General features: G+C 45.1%; 1 protein-coding gene across 1 annotated transcript in view; it reads left to right on the top strand.

Annotated features, from left to right (window-relative positions):
• The window catches only part of LOC124546944 (transcriptional repressor scratch 2-like), a 33,235-nt gene extending 10,848 nt beyond the window's left edge, over window positions 1–22,387 (top strand). The window contains exons 2-7 of the mRNA XM_047125078.1: window positions 1,876–2,034; window positions 10,949–11,216; window positions 13,527–13,533; window positions 17,364–17,516; window positions 21,102–21,203; window positions 21,456–22,387. Coding sequence (XP_046981034.1) covers window positions 1,876–2,034; window positions 10,949–11,216; window positions 13,527–13,533; window positions 17,364–17,516; window positions 21,102–21,203; window positions 21,456–22,058 — 1,292 coding nt within the window. The 3' untranslated portion in view covers window positions 22,059–22,387. The remainder of the gene's footprint in view (window positions 1–1,875; window positions 2,035–10,948; window positions 11,217–13,526; window positions 13,534–17,363; window positions 17,517–21,101; window positions 21,204–21,455) is intronic.
• Window positions 22,388–23,364: the final 977 nt, after the last annotated feature.

Raw genomic sequence — 23,364 nt, 5'->3', positions numbered from 1 at the left:
ACGTTCAGTAAGGTGCTGGAAGGTTTCTTGGGGAGTGGCAGCCCATTCTTCACGGAGTGTTGCAGTGAGGAGTGGTATCGATGTCGGTAGATGAAGACTAGCACGAAATCGGCCTTCCAAAACATCCCAAATGTGCTCTATAGGATTCAGGTCAGGACTCTGTGCAGGCCAGTCCATTACAGAAATGTTATTTCGTGTAACCACTCTGCCACAGGCCGTGCATTATGAACAGCTGCTCGATCGTGTTGATATATGCAATCGCCGTCCCCGAATTGCTTTACAACAGTGGGAAGCAATAAAGTGCTTAAAACATCACTGTAGGCCTGTGCTTTGATAGTGACACGCAAAACAAGGAGGGGTCCCTTCCACGAAATACACGACCATACCATAACACCATCGCCTCCGAGTTTTTCTGTTGGCACTACACACGCTGGCGGATGACGTTCAAGGGGCATTCGCTATACTCACACCCTGCCGTCGGAAATCTACACTGTGTACCGTGATTCGTCACTCCACACAACGTTTCTCAACCGTTCAGTCGTCCAATATTTACACTCCTTACACCAAGTGAAAAGTCGTTTGGTATTTACTGGTGTTATGTGTGGCTTGTGAGCAGCCGCTCGACCATGAAATCCAAGTTTTCTCGCCTCCCGCCTAACTGTCATAGTACTTGCAATGGATCCTGATGGAGTTTGGAATTCTTGTGTGATGGTCTGGATAGATGACTGCCTATTACACGTTACGACCCTCTTCAATTGTCGGTAGTCTCTGTCAGTCCACAGAAGGTCAGCCTGTACGCTTTTGTACTGTACGTATTCCTTCACGTTTCCACTTCACGTTCGAAGTCCGTGAGTTCTGCGGAGTGCCCCATACTGCTCTCTCACTATGTCTAATGACTACTGCGGTCGATGATATGGAGTACCTAGCCGTAGGTGGAAACACAATGCACGTAATATGAGAAACGTATATTGTTAGAGTCGTCCGGGTACTTTTGATCACATTGTGTAAGGAGTGACGCTTTTCTCATTCCGCAGTGAGCACAATGCCCGACATCAGTGTCCGAAATTTACGAGAATTATACGCATTGAGAATGTGATCACGTGACTTGAATGACTTTAACTAAGTGATAACGGTCGTGGAAGTTTTCTCTTACATAAATTTCTTATTTCACATGGAAGTAGTATTGTCTTCTGAAAGATTTTCTGCTATTGCTACTCTTGTCTTACTTATTTTCATATTTGTTCTTTGCATTTTTGAACACTCAGCAGACAGATCTTTTCCCGTTTTACTTTCTGCGTTTTCTGTTTGTTACATATTTTAAGGAAGCGGTACTTACCGTTCACCATAAGCTTGGATTCTTAAGAAAATTGATAGCCATGTAACTAAGAAAATTACACTTGAAAATAGACCATACAGAGCTCTCAAAGACTTACATTTCTTACAATATGTAGGTTTTTAATTCGAAATAAATGATAAGTCGAATACTAGCTTTTGTCGCTGAGTACAGTACACAAGGAGACGAAATACGATAATGTTGATATGAAGTGCCGTTGCAGTAAGAAACTTTGAAGGTATTAAGGGTTCAAATGCACCTATATTTCTCATTTAATGTCCAGGCCTTAATAGACATTTAACATATGAAGTGCACTGTGTAGCCAGAAACCAGCGGAACAGGAAAGCTCCTGCTCGAGCGAGATAGGCAAATGCTGAATCGCTCTCTCCACGCGTTCCTTGTACCACAGGGATGCGAGATGGCGCCATCTCCGAACGGACGCGCCGCGGATGAGGAATGAGGCGAGGGCGGCCTTGGGGCGCCCGAAATATGCGGGCGAGTTGGCGGCGCTCGCGAGTTTAATGCGAGGTTACGGCCCGCAGGGGAGGCATGCCTCACGCCCCCGCTGCCGCTGCCGCTGCCGCCCCCGCGGATTGCCCTGTCACGTCTCTCCGCGTGCGAGGATATCTCGCCGTCTCGCTCCCTGTCCGCGCTTCGTCATCCTTCAGCCTTTGTCCACTTCTCCCTTGTCAACGGAGCAAGTATATCGTTCTCATACGAAAGCTGGTGAAAGATACTTCATGAATCATCAAGCTATCCTCCTGTGTCCCTGAAAGCCTATTACATACTACGGAAAGCCGACATGCCCGTCAGAAAGACGCTTGACTGATTGCAATATGCGTCCTACAATTATTGAAGCTGCAACAGAAGTTTTCGCGTTACTTCAAAATGGGCAGACGAGGTTTTTTGACGCTGTGATCACCATAACAATCACTAAAATGTTACAAGGGGCAATCAAATGAAAACCGAACTCTCGCCACAATGCGACAGTGGAATGGTTCCACTTAAAAGTAAACACCATACGCGTTAAGACATTTATCCCATTGGGAGACGAGACGATCTTTTCCTACTTCGTAGATAGCTGTCGGAGATGACGGACCCACAACCGCATCCACTTTCGTACTCCCTAGTCCGACGTCCAAGTATGTCTTTCATCAGGTCGCCAAAGATGTGAAAAATCACCCGGTGGAAGATCCTCCCTGTACAGAGGATGTTGGCAGTATTTCCCACCCAAACAGTTGAAGTGTAATCTTCGTCTGATTGACAGTGTGGAAGCGTGAGTCATCGTGCTGCAGAATGATTCCGTTCAATAGGATTCCTGGGCATTTTGACGTTATGGCCCGTCGCAGTTTACACAGAGTGGCTTCATAGGACTGCACAGTGATTAGGTTTCACGCTGGAGGAACTCGACAAGCAGAGGGCCCCTGCAGTCGAAGGAGAAGTCATCATGATCTCATCTGAACTTGCGTGAATAGATCTGGAATCCTTGGGCGGAGGAAATACGGGTCTTTCCCACTGTTTGGCTTTGCCGTTTGCCCTCGGACTGTCCGAATGCTGTCATAGTACTTGCAGTTTATCGTGATGCACTTTGGAATTCTTGTGTGATGGTCTGGATAGATGTCTGCCTATTACACATTACGACTCTCTTCAACTGTCGGCGGTCTCTGTCAACCAACAGAAGGTCGGCCTGTACGCTTTTGTGCTGTACGTGTTCCTTCACGTTTCCAATTCACTATCACATCGGAAACAGTAGACATATTGATGTTTAGGAGTGTGGAAATCTCGCGTACAGACACAAGCGCACCCAATCACCTGACAACGTTCGTGGTCCGTGAGTTCCGTGGAGCGCCCCATTCTGCTCCCTCACTATGTTTAATGACTATTGTGCTCGCTGATATGGAGTACCTGGCAATAGGTGGTAGCACAATAGACCTAATAGGAAAACCGTGTGTTTACGGTGTGTCCGGATACTTTTGAACACATAGTGTATTTTTTCGATGTTGTGCATAAGTACTGTAACTTTGAACGTCTGGAGGCATGTAACGGATAATGGTATTGAAAAAGGTCTCTTTCTCGAGAAAAGAATCTTAAGAAAACATCCTGAAAATTTCGAGAATTTGTCACGAAGTGAAATTATGGAATTGCCATCTCCACATCTGGTAATTTTGGTACCCAAAATCATGGGTCTTGTGGGTCTCTCAGAAACCGCCCATGAAATGTGGTACTATTAAAAGCCGTCTAAAGCCCATTCTAGATCACACCTAATGAAAAAGTACCAGCGCATTTGCTTAATTTGTCTGGGTTGTGGGAAGTGATTAATGTTTCAATTTTGACCCTGTACTGTAAGACAGCTACAATATGGCCATCCCATAAGAGCTATCCGTAAGACTAGACACGTTACCTCTGTAATCATTAGAACCAGAGATACGATCGTTTGAAAAATCAGATTTTCACTCGCAGCTTTCTGAACATTAACACCCAACGTATGGTTTCCTGTCATGCTGGTCTACTTGACCACGGAAAGCCAACAGACTGGAGCTGATCTCTCTGATGTTCCTCTCGGCTGCGTGCAGGTATAAAAACCTGTCCAATATATCTATTCGTCTCACCACTTGGTAGTGAATACTCTAAAATTCTTAATGTATTTTGCATCTCACTGCATTTTCATAGCAGTTCTGTGTATGTCAGGAGAAAAACATGGTGTTATATGAAGTGATCCGCAGGTGTTTTGGGACATTTTTGTACTTCACTGTTTCAATTGACGCAGCATACTGCGAAGTATTCGAAAGATAAAGTCGTCAACGAGCATCAAAAGCTAGAGAACACAAACAGCCCGTCTGAATATGGCAAGGAGTGGTTCTCGACGGCGGCGAACTGCTTTAATACCAGATAGGAGTATGGGAATAGCTATTGTGCACGCTGTGATTGTAGTAAAATAACCACAGGTTTTTTATGACCACTCTTTCTAATGAGGCGTTTGGAAAATATCGTCATCAGATTCCATTAAGGGGACAGACACTAAGGAATGTCGTGTGGCTAGGGCCTCCCGTCAGGTAGACCGTTCGCTTGATGCGAGTCTTTTGTGTTGACGCCACTTCGGCGACTTGCGTGGCAATGAGGATGAGATGATGATCATTAGAACAACACCCGGTCCCTAAGCGGAGGAAATCCCCAACCCAGACTAGAATTGAACCCGGGCTCCTTGGCTTGAAATTCCGTCGCGCTGACCACTCAGCTAGCGGGACAGACTACTATAAAATAACTGAGTCAACTTAAGCATACCATATTGAATAGGAACTGCGTTAATACTGTTGTGCAGAGTACCGAATCAAATTGTCCGTAGTCGGCTTTGCCACTTTAATCGATAGCAATGGATCGACTGTATCTGCTTTATATTTTCACTTTATGCTGGTACATCTCTATACAACGTCCTGCCACCGGTGCGTTTCGTGTATCGATAATGTATTTCGCTCTGCACAGTTAATTTATAAATCAGATCCGAGATGAAGTTTGGACCGGCTGATTTATAGCCTAGCACTCCGGTGGGGAGATAAATGTGAAAACGGTGATTTAAGAGCCGCTACAGAGGACGGCCGGCAGCCGAACCAAATAGCGGAGCGCTGCCTCGCTCCACCCGGATTTACTGTGCACTCCGAGCTGTCGATCTCGCTAAAGCGGCCAGCTGGCGGCCGGGCGGCTAGCGAGTCCGGTGCAGAGGGCGCTCCGTGCGATAAGTTCTCGCTTGTTGACAGGCTCTCTCAGTGGAGTGGGTATTAAAAGGAAACTTCATTGTTCTGCGGCCGCTGTTCGCAAACGGGAACGCGAATGGCAGGAGAGTGCTATTTGTAATGGAATACTTGTCCAGACACTATACTTCCATGAAACGCCAGGATTTTGCGCTCCAAATATCGAATGTCATGACGCAAATCATATCGAGTATGACTTTTTGAACAAATTTTCTGTCATTGGAAGTAGACACTGTTTGATGTTACTCCATGAAGGAGATTTTTTTATGAACTTAGTCCAAATGTAGTCTTTGAAAAAAATAAAACTTATGCCCTTTTAATACAGTGAACAGAAACTTAAATCATTGCACTTTTGGGACAGTGTCATCACCATTGTATGAACATGGCCATCTTAAATCGTAGTATAGATCCTACCTGTTACTGTTACCGTTAAATGCAAGCATACGCCACACCGTAAAACACAAGAAGTTCACGTTCACCTTGTTTACAAGACGTCTGCCAATAACTGATCTCTCACGAATGTCACAATCATGGGTTCACTGTCCACTATATTAACTAATGGATGTTAAGCTAAAGGTTCATATTCCTGACAGCATCTTGCAGCGAGAAATATCAGTATATTTCTGCCCTGATTTCCGTTCTGATTTACTAATTTATTTCTTCTGGGGAACTTAGGAGAACACATTTTGCTGTTAAATATTTATTATATAGTGACACAATGAACCACAGCTTTGTATACCTCCAGTAGGTGTACGACTTCCACGATGGGTGAAGTAAGCGGACATGTACAATGTGTCGTCACTGGAAGTTTTTAAAATTTAATACCACTATGTAACAACACAAAGCCACTACCACTACTGACGGCTCAGAACACTTACAAAAGTATTAGTCAGAAACATTCTGCAAAGCTTGTGAAGGTGTTGCAATGTAGGCTGTGCTCAGTAGTAACTGATAAGAAAAAAATCGGTTCGTTGCGCCGTTTCCGAGTAAATGGTCATTGAAATTAGCAACTGAGGACATTTTACGTATAAATCCAAGCGGTTCAGCCAGATACAATTAGTGTCAATCAGTTGTTCTCATAGCGTAGATGATATCACACGAAATTGCGCAGCCTTTGGCTCGGTTTCTACAGCCCCATGTTAGTTTTTGTATCGTTCTCCTGTTCAGTTTTAGGAAACCAAACGAAGAGAACTTTTGGTGACACTGTCTCTGGTGGGATGCTTTAATTTGAAACGCGCTGATTTACTAACTTTAGTGCTAATTTATTCGTAAATGGTGGAACATACCGAATTTTTTCCTTAACAATTATTTCTCATCACAACCTGCCTGTCAATATGATTACAAGCTCCTCAGGCTATTTCTGACAACCCCTTATACAGATCTGCGAGGAAGATTTAGATGCGCGTTCATTACATTAGGGCTGTCGATAAAGTTTTGCCAATCACTTGTGCTGTTAATACGTACAGCTGAAAGATTTCGCGAGCAGGTACATTTAAAAGTGAGATGAATTTGGCCATTCATTTACCCATTAAAGCTTAGGTATGGTGATCAATTTTGGAAAATAAGACAGTTCGTTCAGACAGATGAGGAAGACAGATCATCTTCAACTTTTGTGATCCTGTCTTCCTCAGCTGCGTGAAATATTACGGTAGATTGTTAATTTTTATTTGTCGACCGCCTAACTACAACAACCACCAGAACTGCTTATAACCTATATATACATTGTTCCAAAATGTAAAGTAAGTACTAAAAATATGTACATATTCCAGGACACGGAAGATGCCTTGCAAAGAATAAAGGCGAAACATTTATGGCACGAAAATTGTGTTTCATTCAGATATGATCAACAAGTAAAAATTAATAATACAGGCCACGGTAATAAGGCAGGTCATCTTTTACAATCGGTTTTGCAGGAGCTGTTCAACAATTTTCTCCTTCCTTCCGATGTTTTTTTCAATGGCTGAAAACTGTAATAATGAACAACTAATGGAAATGGTAAATCCTTTACGTTTTTACTTGGGTGTTCCATCGATAGTAAACGCAAGATAATGACTGTAAATGGCTGACATGCTCATGATCGCACTCAGGGTATCATTATATTGCTGCCAGCGTTCAATTTGCAGTTTGTAGTAGACTTACTGCATTAGTTTTTGTAGAATGTCCCCCGCAGTTGCTGATAAATACAAGAGCTGAGTGGCTCTTCGTCTTGATTTCCGATGATCCGTCCTAACTTTCTTACACTTTGTCTTCAGTTGCGCTTGAAGTGTTTACACGTGCATGTCCATAACGACAGATCCGTCCACTCTGTTTGTGCTGCCTTCGGATTCAGGTTGAAGGAGGGTCGTTACGAATTATCTTACTCTCTCTCTAAGGGGCCAGCTTGTATGGTCTCTTGGTAACACTGCCAAGTCTCCAAAAACAGGTTTCCAGCTAGACAGCATTATTAATAAAAATTTGAAACCAGCAGCTTCCGATTTTACTTAAAAAGGTAAGGATTTTTCCATTTGTTGTTAATAAGTTGAATATCTAGGTTTTTTCATCGATTTGCTTTAAGATATGCGGGCTGCGCAGCGGGCAATTTCCTTTCCGTTAATCGGATAATTTGTAGAAGTCATTTATTTTCAACACGCACTGCATAGCAGAATAACGAAATGCTCTCACTATCAGCTAACAACACAATCATTTCCTCAAAATAATTTTTCGTATCGACAATGTGATCGTAGAACTATCTTCCTCAGAATCTCCGAAAAATTACACGCCATTACAACTTAAAAGGATACTTAACGGTCCATTTCCTATCAAAAGAACTCTTTATTTCAATTCGCTCTAGTCACTACCCTCTCCACCCTGCCCGTTGTTACAGAGTCTAGAGTGCTCTCCTGAGACAGTTTGCTTTCTCTTTCTTAACAGCGACTATCAGTGATATCCGAATGTTATCCTCTGACATAATCTCCTCTGTCTGCGATGATTTAATTACGGCTTGAAAGTGATAAAAGTGATCAGTATTACTGCTATTCTTCATGTTAGTTGGTGTTACTATTTATTACTATTATAATTGTGTTGGCAGTTTTAGCTGTCCTTACTAAAATGTTGCGGATACTCATAATTTTGTCACACGGAGGCACAGGAAATGAGAAAGTTTTGAAACAGTTTTTGATGTGTACAGTTCCTAGTCACAAGTAAGAGAGGATCTGAACACCCTAATCTGATTAGGTTACACAAATCAGTAACTAAATGAAGAAGTAATGTCTCAGGCATTGAGGGATTTTATCAGTCACTTTTCACAAACAAACTAGGTTCACCACACCTTTGGCAGATCTTTCTTCACTCATCATAACGCAATAATATGTACACATCATTTACTCACTGTTCTCAAGATAAACGAGCCAGAAGATTTGTAACACTGCAGCTCAAGATTTGACCTCGCCCTTGGGTGGTAATGATTTAAGGAATTATCTGTTCAAATGGTTCAAATGGCTCTGAGCACTATGGGACTTAACATCTATGGTCATCAGTCCCCTAGAACTTAGAACTACTTAAACCTAACTAACCTAAGGACAGCACACAACACCCAGCCATCACGAGGCAGAGAAAATCCCTGACCCCGCCGGGAATCGAACCCGGGAACCCGGGGAATTATCTGTCTCTCATTGTTAACTTAATGCTTACATGTGTTGAGACAATGCAATATATACACAGCGCCCTCTCTCAGACAAACTTAACATTACTTAAATAGAAATGGAACCACACACCTTTACCACATCATGGTGACTAGTCATATAGACGAGCCCTGTGTCTTAGAAAGATTGTTTAGCGACACATGCACACTTGTTTATCTTAGGGTCGCCAAATACTTGGCTGTCAGGCTGTTTTCCTGCCGCCTGGAGATCCCAATCATCTAGGTCTGTTGTCTCTAAGCAGTATGGTGGCTTTCCCGGAGAAACTGGCGACTATCTGGCGAACGGGCTGCACAAAACAGCCTATAGCAACGTAGAGTGGCTGGAGGTGCGTGAGACCTTTGTGTTTCTTCACACAGTGTCCCATCCAACCAAAGTTGCCTTCCACGGTGCTTGCTGCCCGCAAACCGGACGCTGGTTGTAGAAGAGTAGAGTGCGGTTGCAATGGTAGGTAACTTCTCGCCGGGTCTGTGTGAGAGCAGAACTTGTGGAACGTTGGACACGCTTCGGAAAAATCCAGCGCGCGACTTTCTGTCGTTGGGCCCTGGAGTTTGTTGGTATAATTACTGAAGAATAGAGTGCTACACATGGCGACTGGATGGCGCTTAAAGAAAGTAGACACGGTGGGAGATTGGGCGCCATTTTCCGAGAAAAGCAGACACATATTTTGCTCACACTGGACTAGGCTGTACCTTTCTCGACAGCAGGGATTTTCCACCGAATTGTTGGAACTTTGATTAACTTGAAAAAGTAAGAGATTGGCTAGTAGTGACATAAACTTTTCGAAGGAGACAGGACAAGTTCTGTTACGTGGTATCCCACTGGAAGTACAAAATACAAACATGTGATTGAGAGACAAGTGATTTTGGAGACTTCTCTATGAGGAACTCCGAGGTGAGTGGTTTTGGAGAAAGATAGGTTTCGGATTCGGCGTGGGAGACATTGATTTCGACTTCAGAAATTTAGATTTCGACTTAAGTGCCCGCGGTTAAGAGATCTGGAAGGCGGTCTTTGCTTTAGAGATTTCGTCTGTGGCATTTGTTTCTCCGGTCGGTTAACGCTGTCCACTTTCTAGTGACAAATAACTGTGGTAAGATAACGCTGCCAAGACGAATGGCAATGAGAGTGGCGTGAAGGTTGTAGGCGGGTTTCTTTTTAAAATTTACGGGACGTTGTTTTGAAATTACTCTGTGTGTTGCCGCGCGGGATTAGCCGAGCGGTCTCGGGCGCTGCAGCCACGGACTGTGCGGCTGGTCTCGGCGGATGTTCGAGTCCTCCCTCGAGCATGGGTGTGTGTGTTTGTCCTTAGGATAATTTAGGTTAAGTAGCGTGTAAGCTTACGGACTGATGACCTTAGCAGCTAAGTCCCGTAATATTTCACACACATTTTTGAACTCTGTGTGTTCGGTAGCTCACACTTGATTCAGGCAGTCTGAGTTTCTGCAAGTGATTTCCTTTGTCCCAAGGCAGGTGTATGCAGTTTTGATGTCCAATGCAGAATCGCATATTAGATTTATGTCGTTGGATCGCGGATTAATTACCAGATCCCTTTTCTCTACCCTACCTGCAGATTTTGCCCTTCAGCTGTTGTACTTATTTGAATTTGTTGAAAGGATTTTGTGTTCCAATTTTCTTTTATTTCTATCGTATTGGGGAAGATACTGTACCATTTTCTTGTTGTTGAATTTTTATAACAATAAATTACGGTCAAAACAAACCTGTCTTTAAATTCAGTAGGCAGATTAATCCTATAATCTCATAATCTCCTTTATTACCACTGATTTCCGCATTGATCACAATCTCGACTCATTTGTTAGGACTGTTTATTTCAAAGTCGTTTCCATGGTGCACGGTGTTTCCCTTCAAATCTGAGTCAGGGTGAGGGAGCGAGCAACTTACACGTCAAAAGAGTTGATCAAGTTTGAATCAGAGACGCACTGCTTATAATTAGCCGCGGTCCAGTGGCGTCTTGCACTTTCATCACTGCTAATTTTATTTCTTCAGATGTCGTAATTGGAAAATGAAAATTATCTCTTAGAAATGGTTAGTATTACTGAAAATATAATATCGTGAAATACTTTAATAATTTTAATATTTAAAATGACTAATGTCGACATTTTGGTTCTCTTGTAAGGTAAGCGGACGCTTGCAGGACAGTAGCGTTTACTAATGGCCGTGTGCGGTTTGCGCAGGCTACCTGCACGAGTTCATGCCGGGCAGCCCCGAGGAGAACGCGGGCGGCTGCGAGTCCGGGCCGCCGCTCCGCCACCAGGAGGTGCTGACGCACGATGGGGGGATCCCCATCTTCAGGATGCGCAGCGCCGAGGAGACGGCGGCGGCGCACGACCTGCTGGAGCTGTCGCGCTCGCTGCCGCCGCTGCCAGCGCCCGGCGCCACCACCTGCTACATCGTCGACCAGCCCACGCCCGAGCCCTCGCCCGCCGCCTACACCACCGTCTGGTACCGCCCGGACTCGCCGCCCACACAGGTGACCACGGCGCGCGCCCTGGTCGCATGTCTGTCGAGCCGCGACAGTTTTTAACTCGGCGCCCCTTTACTGCCTTGGAAAGGCGCAGTGGAGCCCCTGCCCCCTTCGCCCTCACACTGTTCCCAAGCATTTCTAATTTAAATACAGCCATAACTTACCTTGTATTAAGGGGGTAGGACGTCAAACGGGCCGACTTGGAGCAGGTGAGGCACCACAGAACATTTTCATTTCCACTGTCTATACTTTTACAAATAAATTCATAAAATTTTATTAGCATGACCAGGAAGGATTCAGAATTCACACTCTTAGCAGTGGAAGTTCGAAAACATACAAAAAAACTTTTTTTACATTTGAAATTTATTCATTTTTTTCACTTACTAATGGCAGCATTTGTTGCTGTAGGTACACTTTTCTTCATAAGTAAGAGAGATTGTTCGATGAATTTTGCACAGCCTGCAAATCATACTTAATGGTGAATGGAACTCTAGAATTTTCCAAATCAACTAAAAACTGTGGTAAAAATTGAGGTAATTAAATATAAAATTTGTGGTTTTTCTAAATATGAAGTTTAAAATACAACAGTTCATTCGGTTTTCCATAAATTAAATAAATTCTAGAGTTTCATAGATCTGTGTGTATGGTATGCATGCTGTGAAAAATTCTTCGAAGAATCTCTCTAACTTATGAAGAAAAGTGTATCTATAGCAACAAATGCAGCGATTAGTAAGTGAAAAAAATGATTAAATTTCGAACGTAAAAAAAAAATTATTATTTTGTTATGTTTTCGAACTTCCACTGCAATTGCTGTGAATCCTGAATCCTTCCTGATGATGCTGACAAAGTTTGATGAATTTGTTTGTAAAAGTATAGACACTGGAAATTAAAATCTCCTGTGATGCCTCTCCTGCTCCAAGTCGGCCAGTTTGACTTCCTACCCCTCTTAAAACTACACACTGAGGCGACAAATATCGTGTGATAGCGATATGCACGTATAAAAATGGCGGCAGTAATGTTTGCATGAAGTATAAAAGGGCGGTGAATTGGTGGAGATGTCATTTTCGCTCAGGTGATTCATGTGGAATCGTTTCGTATGTGATTATGGACGCACATCGTGAATTAACGGTCACTGAACTTGGAATGGTAATTGGAGCTAGACCCATGGGACATTTCATTTCGCAGATCGTTTGGGAATTTAATATTCTGAGGTGCACACTGTCAACAGCAGGCTGTTCCAACCGAGCTCCAGGCAGCCGGAGCGCTCCGAAACGCTCACTGCGGCAGGTCGGAGCCCGCGTGGAGGGGGAAAGCGAACTCACTGCCCCCTGGCCGCATACAGCCGCAAATGACGCAATAATCCGTGTTCAGTGACAGCTATGACTAGCCGCGGGAGCCCTGTACCTCTATTGGAGGATACCTTTCTATTCATTGAGAGGGATGGTCGTCCGCAGTGTCTTGTATGTCATAAAGTATTTAATTCTGTGAAGAGGTACAATATACAACGACTTTATACACCTCTTCACGCAGCACACTACGATCAGGTAGAAGGCGTTGCACGCAGAGAACTGGTAGCCGGGCTTAAGAACGACATACCAGGAGACGTAAGGTTAAAAACGGTTTCGTAATACGGAGGGTATCAAAACACGCAACATAGTTCGTGTTCAGTAATGCGTTTATAATTTTCAGGTGAATGAGAGAGGAGAAAATATTACTGAACCTGCAATTCGAGCAAGCTACAGGTTCGCTCACATCATTGCGACGAGTGGCAAGCAGTTTTCGGTGGGACCACTCCTAAAATCGTGCGCGGTAGCAGTTGCAGAATGTTTGTTTCCAAGGGAGGTGCAGGCAATTGAAGGGGTTTGCCTGTCGAAGCAAACAATGTCTCGTCGAATCCTGGACATGGCAGCGGATTTAGAGACACAGCTAGCAAAAAGGCGGAGAGCTTTGTAGCATTTTCGCTAGCTCTTGACGAAACCACCGACATATCGGGCTGTGCTCAGCTTGCAGTCTTTGTGCGTGGTGTCGACGTAGAGCTGCAAGTAACTGAAGAACTCTTGGATGTGGTACCACGCGATTACACCGCAACAGGACGTGACATTTTTGAAGGTGTTTGTGAATCAGTGGAAAACACGAATTTGCCGTGGGATAAGCTCCATTCTGTAGCGACTGACGGTGCACCACAAATGATCGGGTGTCACCAAGGTTTTGCTTCTCGTTTGAAAAATAAACTCAGGGATGAATTCGTGAAAGACATTTTTACTCTTCATTGTTTTATTCACCAAGAGGCACTGTGTGCTGAAACAGTAGAGCTAGGTGGCGTAATGAAAGATGTCGTGAAGTGTGTGAATTTTGCGTGGCGTCACGGTATGAATCATGGCCAATTCAAAGGATTCCTGAAATATATGGAAGCGGAGTATGGGGATGTACCTTACCGCAGTACAGTTCGTTGGCTGAGTCGATAATGGACGTTTAACGTTCTTCAGTCGCCTTGCGTCTTTAAAACTACCTGAAGGTACTACTTTTGGCGCCGGCCGAAGTGGCCGTGCGGTTCTAGACGCTGCAGTCTGGAACTGCGAGACCGCTACGGTCACAGGTTCGAATCCTGCCTCGGGCATGGATGTGTGTGGTGTCCTTAGGTTAGTTAGGTTTAACTAGTTCTAAGTTCTAGGGGACTAATGACCTCAGAAGTTGAGTCCCATAGTGCTCAGAGCCATTTGAACTACTTTTAGCGATTACCAAGCAAACTTAAAACAGCTCATCATGTCGTTTGAAACACGATTCCGAGACCTCATTAGTTTGGAAAAGGAACTTAAGGTTTTCGGCACTCCTTTTGCAGTTTCCCCCGATGACTTGTCACCGTCACTTCATTGGAGATTATTGATTTGCAAATTTCAACTTTGTTGAAAGAGAGGTACTACAACACGTGGGATTTGTCACGACGGCATCGTTCATTACAGCAAAAAACATTTCCCAAGCTTCACAACAATGCCGCTCAGATCATGTGCATGTTTGGTTCTACGTATTGTCCTGATCAGTAAGTAAAAAGTAAGGAACGATCGTTTCTTCAGGATGCAACAATGAAGGCCATTCTCCGCATTAACCCTGCGAACACTTTGACGCCTGATGTTTCCGATCTTGTAATGAAAAGAAAACGTCAAGCTACAGAGGCCCAATAAATTTAGTAGGCAATTTCTTGTAAAAGAGTTGTTGCTTATTTATTTCCTGAACATCGTATTTCCTGGTGTAGCATGTCACTACGTCTTAGCAGCTATGAGCATGAAGTTGTCGATCTTGTAAGACGCAGCTGACACATCAAAAGGCTTGCCTTGCCGCCTGCCTCAGCCAGCCGTGCCACGTGCCGGTCCACTTGAATGGTCACAGCGAGCGACACGGCTCCTTGGAGCAGGGAGCGCTCTGCGGCTCACAACGGAGCCGACGAGCTGGAACAGCCTAGTCAAGAGTGTGCCGGTAACACCACGTTTCAGGCATTACCTCTCATTATGGCCTGTGCTGTAGAATATGGCCTCACTTAACGACAGAGAGCAGGGGCGTTTGCGTAGAATTGACGGTGCTAACAGACAAGCAACACGGAGTGAAGAAACCGCAGAAATCAATGTCAGACGGACGCGAACTTATCCGTTAGAGCAGTGCGGCAAAATTTGGTGTTGATGAGCTATGGCAGCAGATGACCGATGCGAGTGCCTTTGGCAAGAGCACGACATCACCTGCAGCACATCTCCTGGACTCGTGACGACATCGGTTGGACATTAAACGGCCATTTACAGTAGGTAAGACCTTATGATAGGGTTCCAGTGTGGCGTAGACACACGAAGCCATGGACACAAGCTCTCAACAAGGCACTTTGTGAAGTGGAGGTGGCTCCATAATCGTGTGGGCGGTGTTTACTCGGAATGGACTGGGTCCTATGGTCAGATTCGACCGATCATTGACTGGTAATGGTTATATTCGGCTCCTTTGAGACCATTTGTTCCCAAACAACGTTGGAATTTTTATGGATGACAATGTGCCATGTCACCAGGCCACAATTGTTCGCGATTAGCTTGAAGAGCATTGTGGACAATTTGGGCGAATGATTTTTCTATCCAAATTGCCCTACACGAATCTCATCGAACATTTATCAAATCGAGAGTTCTCTTCGAGTCCAAAAGTTTGCACCGGCAACACGTTCGTGATTATGGACGGATATAGAGGTAGCGTTGCTCAGTATTACTGGACGGGACTTCCAACGGCTTGTTGATTGAGTGATTGAGTCTTACATCTCCCATCTCATAGTTATCCATTACGGCCTTTCTATGCATAACATTGTCTTCAAATATATGTACTTTACGTAAACCATCCGTATGTTCCTTCCACTTATCAGTCTTCTGCAGTCATGAAGAAAATGACATTTATGGGCGTGTAGTACAAAGAGTTTCCTTATTTATTGTCCATATATAACGAAGAAAAAATTACTGCGTTGTACTTGCTATTTAAAAGTATAAGCAACATTTAAATAATTTAGTAAGAGCAGAATCATAGTATTTGCAGCTAGATGGTACTTCTATTGCAAATTCGGTCTCAGCATCTTAACTGGCACCTTTATTCCCATATAACCTATTGAAAGATTTTGTCCTTGTTGAAATGACAAAGCGCTGGAACATCAAATTGGTTTTAACTACTTTGTTCATTTATTTATATACTTATGACTCGTTTTAAAGCTAAACTTTTCACATACTCGTTATGCAACTTTATTGGGTTACACAAAGAAGATAGTTGAGCAGAGAACCTCATGTATCAAACTCAATGGCTACGAAGAACCTTCTGACAGCATCTTAACGCTATCCTACGCTGTCCGACGCAACTCTCACCAACTTGGCGCCAAAAATACATTATATATTACGAGTCCAGCTTCGAGTGTCTTGTACAACATGGTGTAGTCCAAGTTAGTAACAATCTGACTGTCTTAGTTGAAACTACTTCAAGATTACTTTATAATGTGTTTTTGGGAAATAAATAATTACATAAATATTTATAAGCCTAATTGTTAATAACAAAGGTTGCAGATTTTGACAAAATGAAAAATAAACGCTTCCTATTATTTGATGAAATGGATTTCAATATAGATAATAGAATTAGAAGAATTACAAGTGGAGACAGAAATTTAGTCCACATGAAAACTGAAACATAAGAATATTAAATTTACTGTAAATTTGTTTTTTGACGATTTAAATGGTTCAAATGGCTCTGAGCACTATGCGACTTAACTTCTCAGGTCATCAGTCGCCTTTAACTTAGAACTAAATAAACCTAACTAACCTAAGGACATGACACACATCCATGCCCGAGGCAGGATTCGAACCTGCGACCGTAGCGGTCGCGCGGTTCCAGACTGTAGCGCCTAGAACTGCTCGGTCATCCGGTCGGCTGTGCTTACTAATTTTCATGTTCAAGATCGGTATTACGAAATGGATCGATATGAATAATAAAGACATATTAACGTAAAAACAGTTTCTTGGTAGTCAGTTACGTTCAGAAATATTTACAGATACGGAATATAAAGTTTAAATAAGAAAATTAACCCAAGTCTAGTGACAATTTATACGGGATCAAACATTTCGGTTGACCCGCGAAAGCCGACCGGAGTGGCCGAGCGGTTCTAGGCACCACAGTCTGGAACCGCGCAACCGCTACGGTCGCAGGTTCGAATCCTGCCTCGGGCATGGATGTGTGTGCTGTCCTTCGGTTAGTTAGGTTTAAGGAGTTCGAAGTTCTAGGAGACTGATGACCTGAGAAGTTAAGTCCCATAGTGCTCAGAGCCATTTGAACCATTGACCCGCGAAAGTTCCGGTGAGCTAACGTTCACAACAATGGGAAGAAAACAATTAAGAGCTCTTAGCATAAACTGTCATCATTTTGCGTTAAATCGATGATTGTGATAACGCAGTTTTCGCGGTTGCCGACAGATTCTGTACCAGGTGACGGACGAGCAGCAGCATCCGCACGAGCTGCTGATCCACGAGCCACAGCCGGTGCCGGTGCCGCTGCAGATGCAGATGCAGATGCAGATGCAGATGCAGGTGCACGAGGTGGTCCACGAGGTCGTGCACGTGGAGCACGTGGAGGAGGGCGCGCCTCCGCCGGACTGCTACTACGAGCCGGTGCCGCAGCCGCCACCGCCGCCGCCGCCCTCGCTCACGCCGCCCACGTCCGAGTACTCGTCCGACGCCGAGAACAACCCGCCCCCGCAGGTGCCGTCCCCCGGCCCTGTCCAGGTGGTGCACACCGAGCCGCCGCCCCCGCAGCCGCAGCAGCCGCCGCCCACCCATCACCAGCACCACCACGAGCACCACCACCAGCAGGTGAGCGCCACACCCCTCTCCTCTGCTCCGCTTTAGCTGAACCCGCTTGATCTTTATCCCTGGGCTGACAGTCGTCACTACCATTTCGTTTCTTCAACTGTTGTTAAAAAATTTGTTGAAATGTGCATGTACACAACTTAAACTTCACTGCTCACAATAGAGTTTTAGTAACATTTATCAGATGGTCGAAGTAGAGAAGATATAAAATGTAGACTGGCAATGGCATGGGAAGCGTTTCTGAAGAAGAAAAATTTGTTAACATCGAGTATAGATTTAAGTGTCAGGAAGTCATTTCTGAAAGTATTTGTATGAAGTGTAGCCATGTATGGAAGTGAGACATGGACGATAAATAGTTTGGACAAGATGAGAATAGAAGATTTCGAAATGTGGTGCTACAGAAGAATGCTGAAGATTACATGGGTAGATCACATAACTAATGAGGAGGTATTGAATAGAATTTGGGAGAAGAGATGTTTGTGGCACAACTTGACAAGAAGAAGGGACCGGTTGGTAGGACATGTTCTGAGGCATCAAGGGATCACAAATTTAGTGTTGGAGGGCAGCGTGGAGGGTAGAAATCGTAGGGGGAGACCAAGAGATGAACACACTAAGCAGATTCAGAAGGATGTAGGTTGCAGTAAGTACTGGGAGACGAAGAAGCTTGCTCAGGATAGAGTAGCTATTTATGAAGTTGCCCGAAATCGGCATTGAAAGTATCTCCTAAACTCGATCGAAGTATGACGCCACGTCAATTTGGACGGCTTTCGAAATGTGACTCAAACAGCTACGCTACGTACCCATGTTTATTTCAAATTAGAGTGAAAGTCAAACTCGTGGCAGCTGTTCCTACCAGTTGTAGTAACGATTTGTACCACAAGTCAATCAAGCTTCCACAAGTGTTTCAACAAAGATCGGTGAAGCTAAAATGAAAGTAAAACTTTCCTCGACGGCCTCATAACGTAATTAAGAAGGAAAATTTTAACAGCGTTTCAGTGAAAGATTAAAAAATAAATATTGTATAAAATCAGCGAAGCCTTAAATCGAACTAAAAGGCAAGCTGTGATGTCATGCAGAATAGAGAGTTACTAACTGTGCCGCTATTAGTCGTCATTAATGCTCAACCTTTTGCAGAAACTTGCCATCACCTGTTGCATTACCAGTTTTTGGTTATGCTTGTTGACAATGATTCTCAAGTTCCATCAGATTTCTTTCCTACCTAAAAGAATTTTAGCCATTCTTAAACTCATTTTCTGTTAGTGGGTTCTGTTGGTGGTGGTTAGTGTTTAACGTCCCGTCGACAACGAGGTCATTAGAGACGGAGCGCAAGCTCGGGTTAGGGAAGGATTGGGAAGGAAATCGGCCGTGCCCTTTCAAAGGAACCATCCCGGCATTTGCCTGAAACGATTTAGGGAAATCACGGAAAACCTAAATCAGGATGGCCGGAGACGGGATTGAACCGTCGTCCTCCCGAATGCGAGTCCAGTGTGCTAACCACTGCGCCACCTCGCTCGGTTAGTGGGTTCTGTTATTTATACTCTTAAAAACGAAATATACTTCTTAGTGTCCACATTCTACAATTAGTGTTAAAGCTTCGCTTCACTACACTTTAACCCGAAGCTCTACGCTTAGCACTGCTACAAATAAATGCCAGCTATTGTTTGTGTCGCTCCATGAGTACGTGAATGAGCAAATTGTTAATATGTCTGGTAAGTGATAAATTCGCCGAACGTTTCAGATGAACGTTATATTATACTGTTATTCTGTAGCTTTGTCACACTTGTAGGTTTCTGTATCTCACTCCCAAAACGGCACCCTTATAGAACTAGCTCAATTTTTGAATATCTTTTCTTGAACAAATCATCCAACTTTCCAGAAAATGTAATCATTTGTTAATCTGTATATGTATATCGCTTCTACCGATAAGGATAATTTTTCGTGGTGTGACTTTTTTGTATATCTGCACTACTGGCCATTAAAATCGCAACACCACGAAGATGACGTGCTACAGACTCGAAATTTAACCGACAGGAAGAAGAAGCTGTGATATGCAGAAGATTAGCTTTTCAGAGCATTCACACAAGGTTAGCGCCGGTGGCGACACCTGCAACGTGCTTATATGAGGAATGTTTGCAACCGATTTCTCATTAACAAACAGCAGTTGACCGGCGTTGCCTCGTGAAACATTGTTGTGATGCCTTGTGTAAGGAGGAGAAATGCGTAGCATCACGTTTCCGACTTTGATAAGGGTCGGATTGTAGACTATCGCGATTGTGGTTTATCGTATCGCGACATTGCTGCTCGCGTTGGTCGAGATCCAACGACTGTTAGCAGAATATGGAATCGGTGGGTTCAGGAGGGTAATACGGAACGCCTTGCTGGATCCCAATGGCCTCCTATCATTAGCAGTCGAGATGACAGGCATCTTATCCGCATGGCTGTAACGGATCGTGCAGCCACGTCTCGATCCCTGAGTCAACAGTTGGGGACGTTTGCAAGACAACAACCATCTGCACGAACAGTTTGCCGACGTTTGCAGCAGCATGGACTATCAGCTCGGAGACCATGGCTGCGGTTACCCTTGACGCCTGCGATGGTGTACTCAACGACGAACCTGGGTGCACGAATGGTAAAACGTCAGTTTTTCGGATGATTCCAGGTTCTGTTTACACTGTCATGATGGTCGCATCAGTGTTTGGCGACATCGCGGTGAACGCACACTGGAAATGTGTATTCGTCATCGCCATACTGGCTTATCAGCCGGCGTGATGGTATGGGGTGCCATCGGTTACACGTCTCGGTCGACTCTTGTTCGCATTGACGGCACTTTGAACGGTGGACGTTACATTTCAGATGTGTTACGACCCGCGGCTCTACCCTTCATTCGATCCCCGCGAAATCCTACATTTCTGCAGGATAATGCACGACCGCATGTTGCAGGTCCTGTACGGGCCTTTCTGGATACAGAAAATGTTCGACTGCTGCCCTGGCCAGCACATTCTCCAGATCTCTGACCAATTGAAAACGTCTGGTCAATGGTGGCCCAGCTACTGGCTCGTCACAATACGCCAGTCACTACTCTTGATGAACTGTGGTATCGTCTTGAAGATGCATGGGCAGCTGTACCTGCACACGCCATCCAAGCTCTGTTTGACTCAATGCCCAGGCGTATTACGGCCAGAGGTGGTTGTTCTGGGAACTGATTTTTACGGATCTAAGCACCCAAATTGCGTGAAAATGTAATCACATGTCAGTTCCATTATAATATATTTGTCCAATGAATACCCGATTATCATCTGCATTTCTTCTTGGTGTAACAATTTTAATGGCCAGTAGTGTAGATACTGATTATGATGCTGCTGCAAAACATTTAATCCATCCCATACGATCAAGGTGACCATGAATAAGAAAGTAGATGTCTGTTGTTATTTAAGGAAAGATGGCACCTGGACTCCATATACAATTTTTTTGCAGGTGGCGACTGTGATTCCTCCACCGGCGCAGAAGACATCTGTGATATATACCTACGACGCTTTGATGGCGGCCGACGGGCGCACGAAGAACAGAAAGGTCAGCAAACCGGTGGTGACGGCGGCGGTGGTGGCTGTGACGGAAACGGTGCCCGCGCACACCGCGACGACCACGACGCAGACGCAGCCGCAGACGCAGACACAGACGGTGACGTCGGCGGCGACTCCTGTGATCGTGAGCACGGCAGCCGTACAGGCGGCGGCGGCGGCAGCGGCGGCGGCGTCGTGCGAGGCTGCGGCGGTCGCGTCTCCCGGCGAACAGGAGGCGGCGCCGCCGGGCATCGGCGGCGGCGCCGTCGTCGTGCTGGCGGAGGGCACCCAGGGGCAGCCGCAAGACGGCGCCGCAGGCACCGCCCCCGCTGGCGCCGGCGGCAAGGCGGGCGGCGGCAAGTACGTCTGCAGCGAGTGCGGCAAGCAGTACGCCACGTCGTCCAACCTGTCGCGGCACAAGCAGACGCACCGCTCGCTCGACTCGCAGGCGGCGCGCAAGTGCGTGACGTGCGGCAAGGCGTACGTGAGCATGCCGGCGCTCGCCATGCACCTGCTCACGCACAAGCTGTCGCACGCGTGCGGCGTCTGCGGGAAGCTCTTCTCGCGGCCGTGGCTGCTGCAGGGGCACCTGCGCTCGCACACCGGAGAGAAGCCCTTCGGCTGCGCGCACTGCGGCAAGGCGTTCGCCGACCGCTCCAACCTGCGCGCCCACATGCAGACGCACTCGCAGGACAAGAACTTCGCCTGCTCGCGCTGCCACAAGACGTTCGCGCTCAAGTCCTACCTCAACAAGCACCTCGAGTCGGCTTGCTTCAAGGACGACGAGAACCAACCGCCGCCGATGCCGACTGCCTCCTCCAACACGACGACGGTTCTCACGTCCACTCACTTGCAGGACGGGAACGATGTCGAGGTCGAGGTCGAGATAGAGCTCGTCTAATAGTAGAGGACGCACCTCATGATACCCACCAGATCCCAACTCCCTGAAGGCTGGCGGATAGCACCTCGTGAAAGTTGCCTCCGTTTTGATTCCCAACGGTTGGTACATTGTTAGCCCCCTGCTTATGATGCATGAGTATTTGCTGTACCGAGTTTCGAATAGTCTTGAATACGATCCTCCCAACTTCAGCGTAGTCGGTAAAATTTACTTCTTACCTTTCCATACTTGGAGCGTTGGACAATAACATCCGTTTACTCACTGCGCCGTTTCATTATCTAATGTAATGTTCTTTGATACACTGTCAAGTCTGTGCCCTGTTTCATTGCTGATAGCTATATTCAGACGACTTTTTTCGTGATACTCCATCATCACCATTCTCAAGGTTTAAGGTTTCCGGCTTCTTATTAGTGTGAACTTCGATAATTGTGGAATTTAATCTCACTCCATAGAAGTTTTCTTTTTGTCTAATAGAAAAAAAGCTGCGCCGCGCAAAAATCTTGTTACAGAACACCGACACAATATGTGCAGTTTTAGGAAAGGACTGCATTCATCCCACGACTTCAGTGGCAATATATAAGAGAGCAGAGCCGGTTCGCGAAGTGCTCTCTGCGAGTCTTCGTTTCATTCCTTTCCCCTGATCCGCACCCTCCCCACGAGCTAATGACCTCGGCTACTAATACGGTACAACGAAGTCCCTGTGCGGCCTCTCACAGGCAGGAGCCAGGGACCAATCAGAACTAAGGACAGAGATCACAGCACCAGCAGAATGTGCAATAGTGCGTAAGAGTAAACTACCCATCCACCAAGGTTCGATGTTAGGGAGTAGACAAAGAACAACACAATGCACTTTCAATTTCGAAACATGATCTTTCAAGGTAAGCAGCTGTGTCGTGTCTATGTCGTCTTTAATGTGGACTGAGTTGTGTATGGAAGTGACTACCATGTTAATATTGGTATAAATGTAGCAATAAAGTAATTAACAGGGAAATGAAATTTGACTTCTGCGTTTCTGAGAGTCAAACAAAAATATTTGCCGTGCGGAGAGACGGAGAAAGCTTGGTAATCGCGGTTGACTCTAATTGGTTTTTGCCAATAGCAAGGCGTCCACTATTATTGTTTCCGGTTGCACGGCTGTTGGTAGCGTGTTCCCCTAATATTCATTCTGCCTGGCAATGAAGTCAGTTACTGTATCCCTGTTAATCTACCATACAATTGTTTAATGGTATATAATGAAATTATTCTTAATAATATTGTTTCGTATATTACTATTTACAGAATGCTGCATGGGAAGCTTATATTTATAAAG

The sequence above is a fragment of the Schistocerca americana genome, chromosome 1 (assembly GCF_021461395.2).
Source record: "Schistocerca americana isolate TAMUIC-IGC-003095 chromosome 1, iqSchAmer2.1, whole genome shotgun sequence".
In the NCBI taxonomy this organism is placed as follows: Eukaryota; Metazoa; Arthropoda; class Insecta; order Orthoptera; family Acrididae; genus Schistocerca; species Schistocerca americana.
Note: the sequence above shows the minus strand (reverse complement) of the source record. Positions and strands in the feature narration are given on the sequence as shown.